This window comes from Hevea brasiliensis, chromosome 8, assembly GCF_030052815.1.
Source record: "Hevea brasiliensis isolate MT/VB/25A 57/8 chromosome 8, ASM3005281v1, whole genome shotgun sequence".
NCBI classification, from domain to species: Eukaryota; Viridiplantae; Streptophyta; class Magnoliopsida; order Malpighiales; family Euphorbiaceae; genus Hevea; species Hevea brasiliensis.
In genome coordinates this window covers 95,849,443-95,870,393 of record NC_079500.1, presented here as the reverse complement: position 1 = coordinate 95,870,393, position 20,951 = coordinate 95,849,443, and the positions used below count along the sequence as shown (strand labels likewise).

At 30.1% G+C, this 20,951-nt stretch overlaps 3 protein-coding genes across 3 annotated transcripts; 1 reads left to right on the top strand and 2 right to left on the bottom strand.

The window, feature by feature from the left end:
- The first annotated feature begins 1,503 nt into the window (after positions 1-1,503).
- On the top strand, positions 1,504-3,910 carry LOC110649230 (protein COFACTOR ASSEMBLY OF COMPLEX C SUBUNIT B CCB3, chloroplastic-like). The gene is made up of 3 exons (XM_021803711.2): positions 1,504-2,052; positions 2,192-2,235; positions 3,207-3,910. Exons 1-3 carry the CDS (start codon positions 2,010-2,012, stop codon positions 3,729-3,731), a joined length of 612 nt encoding a protein of 203 aa, XP_021659403.2. The 5' UTR covers positions 1,504-2,009; the 3' UTR covers positions 3,732-3,910.
- A 2,267-nt stretch (positions 3,911-6,177) lies between these two features.
- Positions 6,178-7,751, bottom strand: LOC110649227 (F-box/kelch-repeat protein At3g23880). Its single transcript, XM_021803707.2, has one exon. It carries the CDS (start codon positions 7,485-7,487, stop codon positions 6,330-6,332), a length of 1,158 nt encoding a protein of 385 aa, XP_021659399.2. The 5' UTR covers positions 7,488-7,751; the 3' UTR covers positions 6,178-6,329.
- A 148-nt stretch (positions 7,752-7,899) lies between these two features.
- Positions 7,900-9,134, bottom strand: LOC110649229 (aquaporin TIP1-3). Its single transcript, XM_021803710.2, has 3 exons — positions 8,944-9,134; positions 8,567-8,817; positions 7,900-8,474 (listed from the first exon to the last, which is right to left on the bottom strand). The coding sequence occupies exons 1-3, from the start codon at positions 9,074-9,076 to the stop codon at positions 8,100-8,102; spliced, it is 759 nt and encodes a 252-aa protein (XP_021659402.2). The 5' UTR covers positions 9,077-9,134; the 3' UTR covers positions 7,900-8,099.
- Between the last annotated feature and the right edge of the window lie 11,817 nt (positions 9,135-20,951).

Here is a 20,951-nt window from a genome sequence, read left to right as displayed (position 1 = left end):
AATTCTTAAAACAAATAAAATATGTGAAATCAAAAAAATTATCATATTCAATACCTCAATAACTAAATTTTACACACAACAAATAATTATAATTATATTATATAGATATCATATTAAATTCTTGCAATTAAATTATTTTAAACTTTAATTTCATGAATATGTTAAAAAAAATTGCTACTTATAAAATGTCATATATGTAAAAAATGTATTTTTTTTTCATAAAATAAATAAATTAAAATATTTCAAACTAATCAAGTAATTTTTTTATTCTTCTATTATTTTAAAACTACTAAAAAAATTCCTTTATAATTATAACACTTATAAACTAATAATATCCATAATCACGTAGAAAAAAAAAATCCTTTTCACTTATAATGTCTTCTCACCATTTTTTAAAAAATTGCCCACCACACACCACTAAAATAGCACATTTTTACAACTTGTATAAAATTAAATTTTATACTATAACAATTTATATTTTAATTTTTATATAACATTAACAATAAAAAATTACCTCAAGAAAATTTGTGCACCTTCCTTTTTTTTACAAAGTAGAGAGAGACTTAAAAAATAATTATATTATAATAATTTATATTTTAATTTTTATATAACATAAATAATAAAAAATTACTTACAAAAATAATTTATGCACTTTCCCTTGTTTACAAGCAGGACCAGAGAGAAGAGTGTGTTAAAAAATAAATCTATTATAACATTTTGTATTTTATATTTTATATAATATCAAAAATAAAAAAAAATTATCTAAAAATTTTTTTCTAAAAAATTATCATATAGAGAGAGAGTTAAAAAGTAATTCTACTATGATAATTTTATTTTAATAAATATCAAAAAAGTAATTCTACTATGATAATTTTATTTTAATAAATATCAACAATACAAATTAATTAAAATGCACAAAATTTTATTTACAGTCAGAGACAGAGAGAGTGTGAGATAATTAAAAAAAAAATCTTGTATTTAAATTTTTTTAAACTTCACCTTCCTATAACCAGAAAGAAAGGGAGGGATGCAGAGAGCCAGTGAGAGAGAGTCTTTGAAAGAGAGAGAGAGCGCTGCTGATATTGATGCGGTGAAGAGCGTTTCAATTTTTCTGAAGAGTGAAGGTATTGGTTTAAAGAGTTGCCAGACGCTAGTCTAACAACCGCCAGATGTCTACGCACGGGAATCGCGCCAGATTCAGTCCTTGGTAAGCGATTCAGTCCTTCGAACTTACAACCATTGACCACCAAGCTGGATGCCCAACAGTACGCATCAGTGGTGCAGTGTGCTGTGGGTTCAGCGTGGCAGGGTGCTGTGTGTAGTACAGTGTGAAGCTACTTATGCCTACCTCAAGCAAATGTGTGTGCATTGTGCTGCGTGCAACCGTTTGCGCAGCATACAATTTTTTTTTTTAATTTTCAAACTCACGATTTTTTTTTTTTAATTTTTTCACATACGAAAGACCTCTCACTCTCTTGTGTCCAACTCAACACCTTCTAGCCCTTTTGATAAATATTTTTCCCTCGTGATAAATTTTTCTTTAATTTGCCATCAATTGGTATAATGCCCTCGCGTCTTTTGCTCTCTTCATCACTGTCCTCATTTAGACTTTTTGTGCATTATTTAATCCTATAAAAAGATGGGTCTTCCTTTGGACTTGTGTTTTGCTGCCTCTAGAAGCTCTTGAAGCCGCGAATTCCCTTCTGGGTCTGTTGATGATTCCTAGCCATTCGGGTTTGGGCCACCAGATACTTTTGCTGCTAAAGATTCTGCCTTTGCTTCTCTCAGCTTCTAGTTTAGCTTCTTGTTTGATAACCATTGTTGCTCTGCAGGCAAAGACCCTGGTCTATTGTTCTGCTTTTGCACCATAAACAAATTAATTAATTAATTAATTAATTAATTAAAATTACAACTGTTTATAAGAACTAGGAAACAGAGCCGTTTTAGTTTCCAATAAAATCGGATAGAACCAGAGGTTCGTTAAACGGATAACACTGCCTCTCCCCGCAATGGCAATGTGTTCCTTGCACTTCAGCAACACCCATATAAGAGGTTCCGTCAATTATATGCATTTCATATCTAATTCTTCCGTTTCAGAAGAGCATTTATGGGGAATATATCAAATTTCCTCTAGGTTGCTTTTTTCAAGTTTATTTCATTGATTCTTACTTCATTTCTGGCTTTTTTCTAGGATGGAGGCCCTTTAGACACAAGAAACACAAATTCAACTTTTCTGTAAGTACCCGCAACTTGTTTTTATGTTTACTCGATAGCTGGTACGGAATAATGGGTAGTGTTATTGACATACTGTTGTATGTTGAATGGGATTTGAACTATCAAATCTATACCCAACTGCTAAAGTACTTACGCCTCCCCAACAATCTGATGAATTCTCTGGCTTCTGATATCATGTTTGAGAAAGTTCTTGTAGAGTATGGTACTCAGTTTTCCTGATTTTGATCACAGATGCAGGCACTGGTTTATTATGGTTGTAACTATAGCTATGTGTATCTAAATCTAGTAAAAAATTGAATTTGAATATCTTACTTGGACTTTATAGATATAATTGAGATGCATTATTTTTCAAAAGAGCAATGAATATCTTATGGAAATTTTACAAGTTCTGTATCTTTCTTTGGATTTCTGTGATGAAATTTAATTAGTGTCTAGCCTTTTTATTTTACATGTATATTTCTTCTCCCTGATTAGTTTCTGATCACTAGTTACTTCTCATATGCAACCCTCTAATGTGGAACATTTCTACAATTTTGATCTTAATGAGTGGTTGATCACTCTCCTGCAGTTTCCTCTAGTCCATTCATTTTCTGATGGTTTCAAAATCTTGTATGGCTCAGTTTGCCTTATATCCTTAACATAATTCACAATTATTGCCAATATGTATATACTGGGGCGTCAAAATGTTTCATATTGGCTGTCTTGTGGAGGATAAATAATTTCTTTTGCATGATTTGAGGAGATAACTACACCTCCCAATTCCCAGCTTCCCTACCATATGCCTGAATGGGAAAAAAGAAGACGACAAAGCAGAGAAGGAAAAAAAATAAATAAATAAAAGAGGAAGCAGAAGAAGAAAGAAGAAGAATTATTTCAAACCACTTATATCAATGATGATGCATTTTATTGAGGGATTTATAGGCTTTTAGACTCGTTGTCTTCCACCTCTTTAACTGTCTATATTTGGGCAGGAAACGTTCATGTGTCCAACAAGAGGAAATCCAAGTGAGGGCCATCAAGTGTCACGGTCTAGCATGCATTGCTCTGCAGTCAACAAGGAACTGCTTTCAACATGTGCAAACATTTCAGATTTGCCATTAAGCGTTGTTGAGGATGTAAGATGTATCAATCTCAATGTTGTGGAAGCATCCGAAGCTACCTCAAAGTTCATTCAGAGTTTTACACTGGCAGATTTAGACCCTGCCACGGCAAAGCTATTAATTGGTTTTTTGGGGCCATTTCTCTCAGCATTTGGCTTTCTATTTATTTTGAGAATAGTAATGTCCTGGTACCCAAAGCTTCCTGTCGGGAAATTTCCATATGTCATAGCTTATGCTCCCACAGAACCAATTCTCATTCCAACCCGGAAGGTGATTCCACCTGTTGGAGGAGTGGATGTGACTCCTGTGGTCTGGTTTGGATTGATAAGTTTCCTAAATGAAATACTGGTTGGCCCTCAAGGACTTCTGGTTCTTCTTTCTCAACAGGTTAACTGATTTTCTTACTTCGTGAGGAGGCAGAATTACATTGATCAATTTGTTATGTGAGACTTCATGGTTGTAAATGTAAACATGTGAGGACTGATTTCATTATTTAACCATCAGATATTGATGGTTCTTAACTGCATAAACATCAACAATTAGAATATTTGAAAAATATTTCTTCATATATATATTTTTGAAAAATATTTCTTCATATATATATTTTTGAACTGAATATTTCTTTATATATAATTAAATAAAAAAATACATAAAAAACCATGCTACAAAGTATGATCTGAGTTTTCCTTTGTTGAGAGAAAGTTCTCCTCTTGCTTGCTCCTCACCACTGCCAGCGGAGGAAGCTAGGGCAACAAAGAAGGTAAAACATAAGGATTCTGAACCAGAAGGTTTGGGATCTGCTATGGCTGCCGGTGTTTCTTTCTTGGAATGGTTGGTACAAGGGATGGAGGATGATTCTGCGGCCATGGATGCAGAGGTTGATGGGGATGTTTGCTTGAATGAGGAGGAAAGCAACTTTTAATTTTGTTATAAGTTTTTTCCTGATGGGGATACTTCTGAGTTCTGACTAATCAAGTGCAGAATAAACAAAACATTTCTACTCTCTACCTTTAAGATATAGGGAATAGGAAGATATGAATTGACCGTAACCTACCAATTTTTACCCACCCACTGTGCCTCCATTGAATCAATAAAGATGTTATCATATCATATGTAATGTTAAGTACCAATTGGACCTTTCAGAGGAGACTGATCAGTGATTAGTTAATGTCCAGCCACAAATCACATCTTACAAGGGACATTTCAGTGGTAAAAATCAGAGAATTTTATTAGGAGTGTCTCAAGTTCAAATCTCCTCAGCTTAGTTGGAGTTTTCACAATCGTTGCTATTTGTAATTCATTCCATCAACGGAAGAAAAAAACAGTATCTGAAATATTAGCAGCAACTGAAACCAATTACAATGGAGACTATGAAATAGAACAAATGACAAACTCATCATCTCTATCTAGGTGAAACTAAACTCTCCTTGTACACAATAGCCTCAAGGAGATGCAATTCTTCACTTAATTGATTTTCATCAGCGAATTAAATTTAATCGATTATTGTTATAATAGAAAATAATATGTATTTTTTCCATCTCATTATTCTCCTCTCTTTCCTACTTTTATATATACAAGTATTTTTTAACCTGCATTACACATAGTCTATACTTATTGTACTTACTCATAATTTAATTTTATTCATATGCAATTTTAAAAAGATTTTCATACTAATAATTCAATTTAATTGATTACTTTTTTTGTCAATTTTTATATTTGAAATGAAATATTTCAATTTTTTTAACTTAAATTTTTATTTTCCAAGAAATAGAAATAAAATATGATTATGTGAGAAATTGAATTGAATTTTTTTATTGCAAATAATTTATTCCAAACGAAGCCATGTAAATTTTCTTTCAAAGTAAATGTAATAATATAACAAAACTAAGAAAATTAAAGTAATAATCTAAATTAAAACTATAGACATCTAAAAAAAATACTTTCACTATATTTTGATTAAAATTTATTTTTATTTGTCAATAATATATTTTATTTTACCATAGCAGGATGTTAAATATTTGTCAATTTTTTAAAATTTAAAAAATCTTAACTTGAATTTAGATATTTAACATTTTAAATAAGCAATAAAAGTTAGAATAAATTCACAGTCAAAATTATAATATATTAATTGATTGGAAGAAAGATGAACGACCAAAATTACATTGATAGATAGATGAGTGATCTAATTAGAGTTTTTACCTATTTGTAATTTATAAAGTAATGTTTTATAAAGTAAAGTTTTTCAAAGTAAAGCTTTTCATTATTTTTATATACTCATAATTTATTAAAATGTCCCTTAGGCAAATCCCACACGAAGATAGTCTGGGGTTCAAAAAGTAATGATATATAAAATGAGGGAGCTAATCACTAGAGGCGGCTTTTGGTGGAATGGCCTGGAGAGTTGGAAGAACTCCGGTATGCTCACTTTAGAACATTAAAATGAGGGTGACTCCTAGGAAGTTCTCCATTCTACCTATGAGACAAAACGAGCATGCTTAACCCTGAAATTCTTCAAACTCTCCGGGCCATTCTACCAAAAGGCGCATTTAGTGATTAATTTCTCCATTTTATATATCATTACTTTTTGAACTCAAGACCATCTCCGTGTTTTATCGATGTGGATTTGTTAAGGGATTTAGGAGAAAAGAAAAATTTTTTTTTAAGTATTATAAAATTTTAAAGAAAAAATCTCGTTAATCTAGTAATTTAATAGATTGAAAAATGAAAGCTTTTGAAAATTTTAAAAAATCTCGAAAAATTATACTTTAAACTCTGTTTGGATGGGGTGAGAGAAGAGTAAAGAAAAGAAGTGAGGCTTAAAGAGTAATTCTCCCGAGCAAAAGTTGAAGGCTTCAATTACTCTTAAAAAACTCCTCAAACAAACGTTAAGAACCGAGGACAAAAAAAAGCAGTATTTGAAATATTAGCAGCAAACATGAAACCAATAACAATTGAGACAATGAAATAGAACAAGAAATAACAAACTTATCATCTCTATCTAGTTGATACTAAACTCTCCTCGTACCAAATAGCCCGAATGAGACGATACGATGTCCACCGAAATTTTTTTCCTCTGTGATTGAAGATTGATCCACTGTCAATTTTGATGCATCGGAACCAATTTTGCTTTACATTGCACTCTATTAACAGGTGATCGTCGAGGATCCCAAATATATCTCCATCCCTGGAAATGCAAAGCGGTAGAAAACCCTTATCACAACTCCATACATTCGGATTATGGAATAGATGTGGGGGCACTGTAATCAATTTGATCCAAGATTCTTTCACTCCATACTCCTTCATTATCCATACATCAATGCCACTATCAAGTTCTCCCTTGCATAAACAGAGCCATCCATTTACAACGGACAGAGCGCGCTTCCTGAAAGGTAAAGCTGGTTCTGGTTGTGGAAGCACTTGAAATTTCTCCTCTGCAAGATCAAAAGCTATCAAGTCCATAGTTTCAGAAGAAGAACTAGGATTTGCTATCCAATGAAGAGCTCCGTTGGCAAAAACCCCATAATAGGGATCAACATTTCTATAGAATTCGACGTCCTGAATTATTCCCCAGGTATTTGTTTTCAGAGTAAGCACTTGGACATGAGATTTGGGAGGAGATAGTCCCATGCTCAAACCGTATACAACTACCTTGTAATCATCAATGGATTTATCATAACCAAAGCCATGGCAATAAGACCCCTGATTGATTAAAAAGCACAAGTCAGATTGTGGCAACTCCTTTAAATCTCCTGTTGATGGATTCCATACAAACAACTCGTTCATCACACTCATCATAAATATCAAGCCATTGCAAGAGCCACATATACTGACCCATGCTTCTTTCAATGGAAATTGGAATTTTACCATTGCTTGATAATAGACACATTTGTCGACTACAGCTTCATAATCTACAGAATGATATTCTTCAACAGCAGCCCCGTCAAATCTTACGGCCAGGCAGTGCAAGAACAATCTAGGCGATTTGGAATGGAGTTTAACAAATTGTGGGTCGGTGATGATTGAGTACCATGACTTGCATACGCTCTTGAATTTCAGCAGAGATTTAACAGGTAATTTTGTCAGTATCTCTATAATCAAATCCCGGGGAAGTCTTGGCATTGATATTGACATGGCTTCTTCGTTCAGCATCATGAGCTTCACGAACACAAGTCAACTTTGCTTTGCTATGGCACTTAACACAAATCAGGATCTCAAAGTCATTGTTCTTTTCATAGCAACTTTAGGTCGAAGGTCACAGAATCCATGTTTGTTTAGGAGTTGAGTTCTTAATGGTTTAGAACTACTAACCGATTAAATCAAAATAATGCAAATCTATATATCTATTAATTAAATATTAATATAATAAATGAATTTTTAAAAATTAAATAATTAACTAAAATTTAATTAATATATTTAATAACTTTACGAAATTTAAACTCATGTTTTTTAGAAATTAGACTGCTCGTACAGAATTCACCCTTGAAAATCATCTTACCAAAAGAGAGTCTAAAGACTTATTAATCTCTCGATAAGATTATTTCTTAACAATGTGGGATTGTAACCATTCATAAACAGAACAGCTTCATTGATTCGACGTGTAAAAGACAACTAAAGAAAGTCTAATATCCACTGCTATAAAATAAGCAGGAACAACAACAGTAAATACCTAATAGGCTAATACAACCAAGCTACAAGAAAAATCCAAACTTTTTATTGCTCCTCAGTGATCTAAAGGAAAAAGGGGAGGCATTTAATTTCAAAATCTTAAAAATCATTTGTGGAAAGTGGCTCATGTGCATTTTTTCCAATGAAGATGTTATCATAGACAATGGCTGCAATGGCAGCACCAATCAGTGGACCCACCCAATAGACCCAGTGACTAGTCCATGTCCAGCTTACAACAGCAGGGCCAAAGGAAACTGCTGGGTTCATGGATGCACCATCAAAAGCACCACCAGCCAAAATGTTGGCACCAACAATGAAACCAATTGCAATAGGGGCAACAGTTCCCACGTTCCCTTTCTTGGGATCCACTGCAGTGGCATACACAGTGTAGACTAGGCCGAAGGTCATCACTATCTCAAACACAACCGCGTTCCATGAAGACACCCCAGATGATAACGCAAATGCTGATGTTTCCTGTAGCGAACAAGGCATAGAAAATTAGAAATCGAAATTTGGCATCAAACCCATGTCTAATTTTTCAAACAGTTTGTGGACAAGTTCCATACCAATCCACCAGTGGCGAATTTAAGGAGCAAGCAAGCAACAACAGATCCAAGCAACTGAGCAATCCAGTACAAAATCCCTCTCAAAAGAGTGATGTTTCCTCCAATAAATGCACCAAAAGTGACAGCAGGATTTACATGGCCCCCAGAGATGTTAGCACCAACCGAAACCGCCACAAAAAGTGCAAATGCATGAGCCAGGGATGCAGCTATTAAACCTGCCGGCGTTGTCGACCCATTGTTCGTTAACTTACCTGCCAAAACATTCACCAATGTTAGTCCAATTCAATTGAGAGAAAAGAGCAAATCCTTCAAATCCTCGCCACCCTCTTTTCTAAACCAAAAAAAAAAAAAGAAAAAAAAATTGAGATATCTCTTACTGAAAGCCATGCCGGATCCTTCACCGGCGAATACGAAAATAATCATAGAGAAGAACTCCGCCAGAGCCGCCCTGATAGCGTCTGGCTGGCTGGCTTCTCCTGGATTCCCAACTGCAATTCTGGCGACCGGCATTTTCTTGTATTTTAGAAGAAGCTCTGTTAGCTATGTCTGGAGTGAGAGTTTGGCTCCTCTTCGTATCATTTATATACCTGAAATAACGGCTAAGGAACCGGTGCAATCGGTGCCCGGTAAATAGCCAGACGAGGATTGAGCTTTTAATCAGGTCACAGGTCGGTGACTTTACAGCTGTGAACGTGATTGCTCGCTTTGACTTGCGACTCGCGTGTGGTGGAGAATGTATTTACTGTCTAGCTTCGGCGAAACCGGCGGGAAAGGGTAGAATTCCCGATTTTCACATTTTGAGAACGCCGACCCAGAGTGTCGAGGGTCCCACTTTCATGGTGTATGACGTGGTTGAGATTGAGTGGTTGGTCATGGTCACTAAAACTTCGTGGCGGTCTAGAGCGCGAGATGGGCGGCGAGTTTTTGATTTTCAATATATTCAATTAAAAAAATGTGTTTTCTTGTAAGAGCTTTGTGGGCCATTAGGAGCCATATGTTGGCTCTTGTGGGCCCATAAGGTTTTTTGTAATCACGTGGACGGTCACAAAGTGGACAATCACAAAGTATGAGAAGGATCGAGTGGTGGAAAACGCACTTGTCATTGACAGACATTATTAGCATAAAATCAAAAATAATTACTCCACTTGAATATTACAACCAGAATGCACATTAATTTTTTTTTATGTCATATTCAAATTCTTTTTCATAAAATTAAAAAAATATTAATATTAATATTATTTTTATTTACAAATTATGCTAATATGTAAAATTAAAATTAAAATGAAAATTTACAAATGAATATTGCAATTTTTAATGAAAAAATAAATTATTATTATTATTATTAATTTAAAATATAATAATATAGGATCATATATTTAATAAATAAATTTATAATATATTTTATATTTTAAATTTATAATAAATCTGATTTAAATGAGAAAAATCAACACAAAAATTATTGATCCCATTACAATCATCATCTTATCTCACGTTGCAAGACCATTATAGAGCTTGTCTTTTATTACCATTCTTCTTCAATATTTCCCCGTGTTTCTTGTTCATCATCACTCATTGCTTGCAATGATCGACAAGCTGTCCTTTTAGCAGTCTTCTAGGTTGATATCATCCCACATTCCCACCATCACCTCTAACCTTAATTTTGTAGATGCCCACAAGACAAATACAATGGTCCTCAAATTTTCATGATTTTGGGCTTTAACTATTGAGGTATTTGTGAGGTTCGAGAGATTGATTCCAACAACAATATCATGCAATCAAATTAGGACCAAAAAACATCATGTAAATCAAAATTAATTGCAAACCAAAATCAATAATAACATTATCATAGAAAGTAATTATCAAGACTTGAACTTAATGTTTGCCAATTCTCAAACTTTTAATTTAAGCTAATTTTGATTCTTTAATTTTATGCTTATGGTTAGAAAACTTGTTCACGAATCTGCATACTAATTAGCTTCAAGAAGCATTTGATAATCCTTGTTAAGAATACCAATTACATCGTCAAAGTTTTAAGGAAATAATTCATTATTGCCGTGTTCTGCAACCACATCTAATAAATTTAAGCTCCAATTATTATCTAGCCGAATTGTTCTTCCCACCATTGTGGTAATTAACACAACCATAATTGGATACAGTATCAATAATCATGTTGCAAACAGTCTTCTTGTCCTTGAACTCTGCAAGTATACAAAGTTTTATCACAATAACAAACCTTATTCAAAGATTATATAACTTAATTTCTGCTTTGTCCAATGGTAACAGTAAAAGTGTGCCCTCCTTTAATATAATACTACATACATGGGTCAAATTAAAATCAAATATTTAAAAATTTAAGCTTCAAATTTTTATTTTTTTTGGTTAATATCAATTTAATATTAAATTTTAAAAAAATTTAATTGGGCTAATAACAAAAAAATTTCATATTGTCAAAATATCTAGAATAATTACAGGGCCCATTCATATTAAAATATTAGCTATTAAATTAATTTTTAGCACAAAATTTTAATTTTTAAATTACAAGAATAAACTTAGTTGGATAATGATTTTACATAGACTCAAGCAACATTTAGAATAAAAAAATTGATCCATAAAAGATATCTTATTTAATTAGACAGTTATTACACTCATTAATAATGGGTATGTTTGACTGACCACTTGGGCCAATTAAAATTAAAAATCAATTAAATTTGTTTTAATGGATATAAATTAATGTTTTAAATTTAAATTACTCAAAATTTACATTCTCAAAATTTAAATTTGTGGGCCCATAAAGTTTTATTGAAAGGAAATTTATATGCTTTGCACATTAACTTAAGAAAGAAAGATTCTAAACTTTCCAGAATAGTATTATTGAAAAAAAAGCCATTGTTAGAAGGTAATTAAAATACAGTAGCTGATCAAAACGAATGTGCATACTGATTAGTTCCAAGAAGCATTTGATGATCACTGTTAAGAGTACCAGTTGCATCATCAAAGTTTGAAGGAGAAAACTCATTGTTGCCGTGCTCTGCTATCACATCTACCAAATTCAAGCTCCAATTATTATCTAGCCAGGAGTTGCTCTTCCCACCAATAAGATTGTGGTAATTAACACAATCATAGCTGGGTGCAGTATCAGTAACTCAACTCAACTAAGCCTTTATTCCAAAAATTTGGGGTCGGCTATATGGATTCGCTTTTTTCACTCTGAACGATTTTGGGTTAAATCCTCATAAATGTGTAATACTTCTAAGTCATGTTGTACTACTCTTCTCCAAGTCAATTTAGGTAATTTAGGTTTACCCTTTTTTTTCTTTCTATTATCTAACCTAATGTGCTCTACTTGTCTAACTGGAGCCTCCGTATGTCTACGCTTCACATGACCAAACCACCTTAATCTCCCTTCTCTCAACTTATCTTCAATTAGCACCACTCCTACCTTTTCTCTAATACTTTCATTACGGACTTTATCTAGTCTAGTATGGCCACTCATCCACCTTAACATTCTCATCTCTGCAACTCTTATCTTAGATGCATACGACTCTTTCAGTGCCCAACACTCACTACCATATAACATAGCCATCGTATGGTCATGCGGTAAAATTTTCCTTTTAATTTATTGGGAATCTTACGATCACATAAAACTCCTGTAGCACGTCTCCACTTCAACCATCCGGCTTTAATCCTATGACTAACATCCTCCTCACATCCCCCATCTACTTGAAGGACTGAGCCTAGATATTTAAAGTGATTACTTTGGAACAGTACCACTCCATTCAAACTAACTCCTTCCCTATCACTAGTTTGGCCTTCACTGAACTTGCAATGCATGTATTCTGTCTTCGTTCTACTTAACTTAAAACCCTTTGACTCTAGAGTACTTCTCCAAAGTTCTAGCTTCCTATTGACTCCTTCTTGTGTCTCATCTATCAGAACAATATCATCCGCAAACATCATGCACCAAGAAATACTATCTTGTATATGTTTCGTCAGTTCATCTAAAACTAATGTAAAAAGGTAAGGGTTTATGGCTGATCCTTGGTGTAATCCAATTGAGATCGGAAAATCTCTTGTGTCCCCTCCCACTGTGCGCACAATAGTAGTTGCTCCTTCATACATATCTTTCAATACTTGTATGTACCTAATAGATACGCTCTTTTGTTCTAACACATTCCATAAGACTTATCTTGGAACACTATCATAAGCCTTCTCCAAATCAATAAAAACCATGTGTAGATCTTTCTTCACATCTCTATATTTCTCCATCAAGCTTCTAATGAGAAAGATCGCTTCCATAGTTGAACGACCGGCCATGAAACCAAATTGATTGAGAGAGATAGAAGTATCATAACGTAGTCGATGCTCCACAACTCTCTCCCACAACTTCATAGTATGGCTCATGAGTTTAATTTCTCTATAGTTTGAGCAATTCTGTATGTCTCCCTTATTTTTAAAAATAGGTACTAAAATACTCTTCCTCCATTCATCAGGCATTTTCTTTGAGTTTAGAATCTTATTAAATAATTTAGTTAACCATGCCACTCTCATATCTCCCAAATACTTCCACACTTCAATTGGTATTTTATCGGGTCCACAGGCTTTACCCACTTTCATTCTCTTAAGTGCTTCCTTTACTTCTGAAGATCTAATCCTTCTAGTATAATTTACATTCTTTTCTATTGTTTTATAATCTATATTCACGTTATTTCCATTTTAACTATTATTAAAGAGATTATTAAAATAATTTCTCCATCTTTCTTTAATGTCCTCATCTTTCATCAACACTTTTTCTTCTTTATCCTTAATGCACCTAACTTGATTGAGATCTTGATATTTCCTTTCTCTACTCCTTGCTAATTTATAAATATCTTTCTCTCTTTCTTTAGTTCCAAGTTTCTCATATAACTTTTCAAAGGCCTGTGCTCTTGCTTGACTAACTGCCTTTCTTGCCTCTTTCTTTGCTATCTTGTATTGTTCATATGCCTCATTATTATCACATTTAGGTAATTTCTTATACTATTCTCTTTTTCTCTTCACTGCCTTTTGTATTTCCTCATTCCACCACCATCTCTCTTTTGAGGGTGGTCCATGTCCTTTAGACTCTCCAAGTACTTTTTTAGCTACTTCTCTAATCTTTGATGCCATCTGTATCCACATATCATTGGCCTCCATATCTAGCTTCCATACTTCGGACTCGAGAAGCTCATTTTTGAACTTCACTTGCTTTACTCCTTTGAACTCCCACCACTTTGTTCGAGCTACACTATTTCTTTTGACCTTACTTGAATTGTTCCTAAACTTGACATCCAAGACCACCAACCTATGTTGACTTGTTAAAGCCTCTCCTGGAATGACCTTGCAATCCTTGCATAGAGCTCTATTTGTCTTCCTGGTTAAGAGGAAGTCGATTTGGCTTCTATGTTGCCCACTTTTGAAAGTCACTAAATGTGACTCTCTTTTTATAAAGTAGGTATTTGCTAGTATTAGGTCGTATGCCATAGCAAAATCCAGGATACTTTTTCCCTCCTCATTTCGACTGCCAAAACCAAAACCTCCATGAATATTCTCATAACCTTGTCTATCACTTTCTACATGTCCATTCAAATCTCCACCAATGAAAACATTCTCTTCATTCGGTATGCTTTGCATTAAATCATCCATATCTTCCCAAAACCTTTGTTTACTCTCACTGTCTAGTCCTATTTGTGGGGCATAAGCACTAACTATATTTATTGTTTCTCTTTCTAGTACTAGCTTTACTAGTATAATTCTATCTCCTACTCTTTTCACAGCTACTACTGCGTCTTTCAATGTTCTGTCTATGATTATACCCACTCCGTTCTTGTTTCTCTCCTTTCCGGTAAACCACAATTTGTACCCTGAATTACCCACTTCCTTACTTTTCTCTCCTACCCATTTAGTCTCCTGAATGCAAGCAATATTCACCCTTCTCCTTTCCAAGGTATCCACAAGCTCCATTAATTTTCCTGTAAGTGATCCAACATTCCAAGTACCAACCCTGATCCTCCTCCTATCCTGCTCCTTTCTAATTGGTCTCCTTCTATGATATCTTTTATTGTTTTCTATGTCTATCTTGTGTTCTGTTCCACTATTTGTTCTACTATCTGTCATGTGGACTAACTTCTTTACCCACACCCGTCCATGATGTGGGAACCCTTGCTCACTTAACACCACACCCGGGCGCCGGCATGGCGCGTCGCTTTCGGTGAACGCCCTACACCCTTGCATATTTATCACTACACCCGGGCTCCGATGTAGCGCATCGTTAGTAGAGGACACCCCAACGTTTATATCTTTTGAATGCATATCATAGGGTATGACGAAATTTTTACGCTGGTTGTCACCTACCGCAACCCTCCTCCTTTATCCAGGCTTAGGACCGGCTAAGCGCAAACTACTTAGGCGGAGTTCAGTATCAGTAACCATTTTGCAAAAAGTCTTGTTGTCCTTGAACTCTGCAAGTATACAAATCTTTATTACAATACCAAATATTACTCAGAGATTATATAACTTAATTTCTGCTTTGTCCAAGGCCAATTAGTAATAATACAGAAAAAAAAAAATTTGTAGAAATCCTGAATTCACTGGACTGAGACAAAGCTATCCCAAAAAAATGCAAAAATCAACATGTATGGATTGCTACACACATGAACTTTCTATTCCAGGGAAATTAATGGAATGCTATTATGTAAAAACGGCAACAAATCAGAGTTTTATATATATATATATATATATATATATATATATATATATATATATAACAGAGTTATATTCCTTAAAATACTTTTTATTATTTATATTATTTATAAAAATATTAATAAAAATTTATCTATATTAATAATTTTATTATTTGTCGCTAATCACAAAAATAGCAATGAAAAATCAGTTGCTTATTCATATTAATTAGTGGCTAGTTATCTTTAGTAATAATATATTTATCGCTAATACTTTCAGTAATTAGAATGTGTTTTATATAAATTTATCGCTAATAATTTTTGTAATGATATATTTATCGTTAACAATTTCAATAATGAAAAGTCATTCTATATAAAGTGGTAATTTTTTAAAATTTATTTAAAAAAGAAAAGAGAAATAATGTAATTAATATCAAAATATAGAAATTAAATAGTAATTTAGTCTCATTTATTTATGAAAAATAATATGTATATAAAGAATACTTTTATTTTTTCATAAAAATACATTTTAAAAGAAATTTTTTATTTTTTATTTTTAAAATTTTAATAATCATTTTAAATTTTAAAAATATATATACATACATGAAATAAATATATAAAATTATTTTCACATTACAATTAAATAATAAAAAAATATTTTTTTTAAAAAATAATATATATATATATAAATTATTTTTCATAAAATAAACAATCTAAAAAGATTTATTTTTTTTATCAAAAAAATATTTTTCAGTGATTTTTTTTTTAGTGTGTTAATTGATATATCCATGTACCATGATGGTGGGCTTCTCTTGCATCAAAATTCCATTATACATATGTGTGCGTATCTATATATATATATATATATATATATATATATATATATATATATATATATATATATATATATATAATACATGTTATCATATGTAATTATATAATTTTTATGATCTCATATATTAAAATATAATTTATCTAATTAGTGAAATTTAATTTAATGATATTAAAATCTTCATAAAAACTATAAAATCTCAAATTTAAGTTTCAATTAGAGTTTAAATATATAATTTATCCAAAATTGAATCAAACATATAAAGAGCAAAACCTTAAAATAAGGGAATTAGGTGCCTTCAAATACAATATAGATTAGCGCTTAACTAAGATTGTCATAGTAATTTACTTGTGAAAACAAAATTAAGTTGTAATGAACTCATTGCTAACTAAGCCAACAAATAAAAACAATATAATTAGATTGAAAAGGGAAAAAAGGAGGGGAAAAGTGGTTTGAATTATCTACTTGGAGGGTAGTGATTCTATTATATTCCTCCTTTTATATACCAATCATTTTTATTGATATGATAATAATTCATTACCATCTTTTCTAGCCCTTGCCTCTACCAGTGAATTTTAGCTATATCATCCTATCTACCTAATGATAGAAATGATCTAAATATCATATATGATTGGGAAATTATCTTTAAAATATGTGTTTTTTCAGTTAGGGAATTGAGGGAGTGTGGCATTCGAATTTAACTCTGCAAAATGAATAATATGCATTTAATCATTGAATCAAACCAAACTATATTTATATATATATATATATATATATATATAAACCTTAAAAAGGGAAAAACTATATTATTTTAACTATGTGATCTTATAAATGAAATTATTGTATTTCTGTTGATAAATAGAATCTACACACAAATCAGTGATAAGAATGGACTACTTTTAAAATTATAGTAATTTTAATAAAGTTATTATTTTTATATAACTCACACACACACATACTTTATATCCGATTTGGGATGACAATGGGTAGGGTAACCGCGAAAATCACCTTACTTGAACCCAAATCCGATTAATATTATCAAAAACTAAACCTGTCACAAACCCGTTTAAAATTTATTTTCAACTATCCGAACCCATCATAAACTCGATTATTATTACAAAAAAAAAATTTGAACCCGTTTAATTTTATAAATTTTAATTAATATTTTGTACAGAAAAATATACAGAAAAATATATTAATTAATAATTTATATTTTAAAAATTTAATAATTTCATAAAATATTTAAATTTCATTTTATATAAAATAAAATATATAAAAATTTATAAATATTATTATAAAAATATATATTCTATATTTGATTAAGTATTTATGTAAACCGTTCGAGTAAATACCCTACATGTAAAACTCAAATCCGATTCCATCCTATTAGAATTCTGTCGAATTTGATACCCACAAAAATTCGATCTGTTATCATTTCTACATCTTATGTGAGATTTTAAAAAAGCAGCTCATAAACAAGCCCGACTTACTCACGGATGAAAAATATAATAAAGTATGCAAAAATTGACCAATGATATAACTAAAAAAAGGAAAAGCAACACTATGATTAAAGGCTAACAAGGTTACCTTACATTAAATAAAGGAAACATGAGAAAAATAAAAATCCCCACATGTTGTTGCTGCATCTGAAACACAGCAGCCAAAGAATCTTTTACGTAATGCCTTGTATTTAATAAATATGACCAGTCAGCAGCCAGAAATTTAATTTAGGGTCTAATTAAAATATATAATTTATAAAAATAATATATAAAAATATAAATTGATAAGAGATTTTTTTTAAAATAAAATTGACTTGGTTAAAATTAAATGGAATTCCGGTTAATTAAAAAATATAGTGAAAAATTAATATTGAGAATCATTGTACTTACAATATATTGATGGCCTAAAATTAAAGAATTTTTCAAATTGATCTTAAATTTAATTTTTTTTTTCAAAAAATCATGAAAAATAAATTTAATTAAAATTATAGATTAAATTAAATAAATAACATTCCAATAATAACAATAAGATTATGAGAAAAAAATTATTAAAGTTTTAAGCAATGAGATTATGAGAAGAAGATCACTAAAATTTTAAATTGATAAAAAAATATAAAGAAATGTACTAGACTTTTATTTGATAATCTTATTCAATAATTTAAATTTTAAAAAATAAAAATTAATAATTACGATAAAATAGAATTGATAAAAAAAGAGGCCAAAAGATAATGATTTTTTTGATTTTTCATACAAGGATTTACATTTTATTATTGATATCATCCTTTAAAATTATTAATGAACCTTTAAAAATATTTAAAATATTAATGGGCTTAATATTCAATTAAAATCTGATAAATAAAAATAAAAAATACTAACTTTTAGGAAATTACTATTCTGTCTATATCACTAAATTTTTTAAAATTCTTAGTAAAATTTCATGGGTCTAGCGTCCCATAAAATTTATACAGCAATAATGAAAATATTAATTTTTATGAAATTATCATTATACCCCTAAACCATTTGAAAAACTGAAGGGGCCAATGCCCCCTCCCCAGGGGCACTGCCATCATAAAAAAAAAAAAAAATAATAATAATAATAGCAAGAACAACCTAAAAGGCAACCTAAAAGGCAATAAGTGAGAGGAAAGACAGAAAGGAGAGAGCCTTAAAATGGACAGAAGAAATGCACTGGCTCTCTCTCTCTCTCTCTCTTTCTGAATGATGTCTCTGCTCTGCTCTGCTCTGCTCCTCCAGTTCTCCTCAGTCCCTCTTTGCTTTCAAAAAAAGCAATTTTTTTTTCAAAGCTACACAAACCTCACCCTCCATTCTATGCCAAAACCACACTCGTTAACCTTCTAGCCAAACCAACACAGCCGTAATGCCTATGTTCACAGTTATCAAAACATTACAAAAACCCTCCAAAATAAAAAAAAAATTACTAAAATCAATTCAAAATTTATCTATATTTTAATTATTAAATTATTGCATTAAAAATACTTTAAATTTTTATTATATACTTATTTATTTATGATATTGTTAAAAAAAATTTAATAATTATCAAATTTTAAAGAAATTTTTAAATAAATTTAGTATATCATATTATTTATTGATTAATATGATTTATTTTTAATTACCTTTAAATTGTGAAATAAATTTTATTGATTTATTCACAGTCACGTAATAAATTAAACCAACTTAAATTTTTTTTAATTATTTTTAAATTATATAATATTTAATTATAAAATGCATAGATAATTTATTATTAAATATATTATATAATATAATAGGATAAGTATAATATACATTTTAACTATTTATTAGTTATGTAATATTTAACTATGAATTAATATATATATACATATAAAATTTAAAATTGTAAAATAATTTAATGTATTTATAATTAAAATTATTAAAAAATATAAACAAATAAAATATAATATTAGGTTTTATTTAGTTCATAATTACGTATACACATATAAAAATATATAATTATATAGAAAGTATATAATATATCTAAAAATAATAAAAAATATATGCATAGATTTAATTCTCGATTCAGCTCTGTTTTGATTCCAGTTTGGTTTTTAATGAAAAATTAGAACTGAATTAAAGTGTCAAAATAACTTCAATTTGATATTAATCCCATCAATTTGGTTCGATTTTTCGATTTAATTTGGGATCTAAAAATTGTGCATAGCCATAATAATGAGACAAACACTCAATCATTGAATTATTAATAAACAACTGAAAATTATACTTTTAACATGCAATCGAATTTAAATCATATTGTTCTTATGCAAAGAGTTTTCCTTTTGACCAATGTTGTACTTGATTTGAAAACTTTAAATTTATGAATATACATATAATTTTTATTAAATTGTAAGTGATTTTTTTTTATATAATAAAAGATATAAAAAAGCTTGCATTTTTACATGCTAAGTCCAATATATTAAGTGTTTAATTTATGCATTGAGAAAAATATGATTTATTTTTTATTTAAAAAATAATTTTTTACAAAATAATTATAAAAGATTGTTATAGCAAAATATATTATTATCTTTTTAATTACTATGTGGCTAATTTCCATAATTAAGATTTACAATTTAATTCTTAGATTTTACCCAATATTATATTTTAATCTATAGATTTTAAAAAATTAATTATTTAATCTCTATATTTTACATTATACTTCAATTTTAAGAAATTAATTATTTAGTTTTTGAATTTTTACTATATCACATTTTAATTCTTATAATTTTAATATATAAAACGATTTAGTCATTCTATCAATGGATGAAATTATTATAAGTTTTAAAATTATAAATATTAAATTATTCTATATATTAAAGTAAATAGATTAATAATTAATTTATCAAAATTTATAAATTAAAGTATAATATAAAGTAAAATTTATAAATTAAATAATTATTTTTTTAAAATTCAAGAATTAAAATATAATATAAAGTAATATAAAGAGTTTTCCTTTTTTTATCAATGTTGTATTTGATTTGAAAACTTTAAATTTATGAATATACATATAATTTTTATTAAACTGTAAGTGATTTTTTTTTATATAATAAAAGATATAAAAAAGCCTGCATTTTTACATGCTAAGTCGAATATACTAATTAGTGTTTAATATATACATTGAGAAAAATATGATTTATTTTTTATTTAAAAAATCGTTTTTTACAAAATGATTATAAAAAGATAGTTATAGCAAAATATATTATTATCTTTTTAATTACTACGTGGCTAATTTTAATAATTAAGATTTATGATTTAATCCATAGATTTTGCATAATATTATATTTTAGTTTATAAATTTTTAAAAATTAATTATTTAGTCTTTATATTTT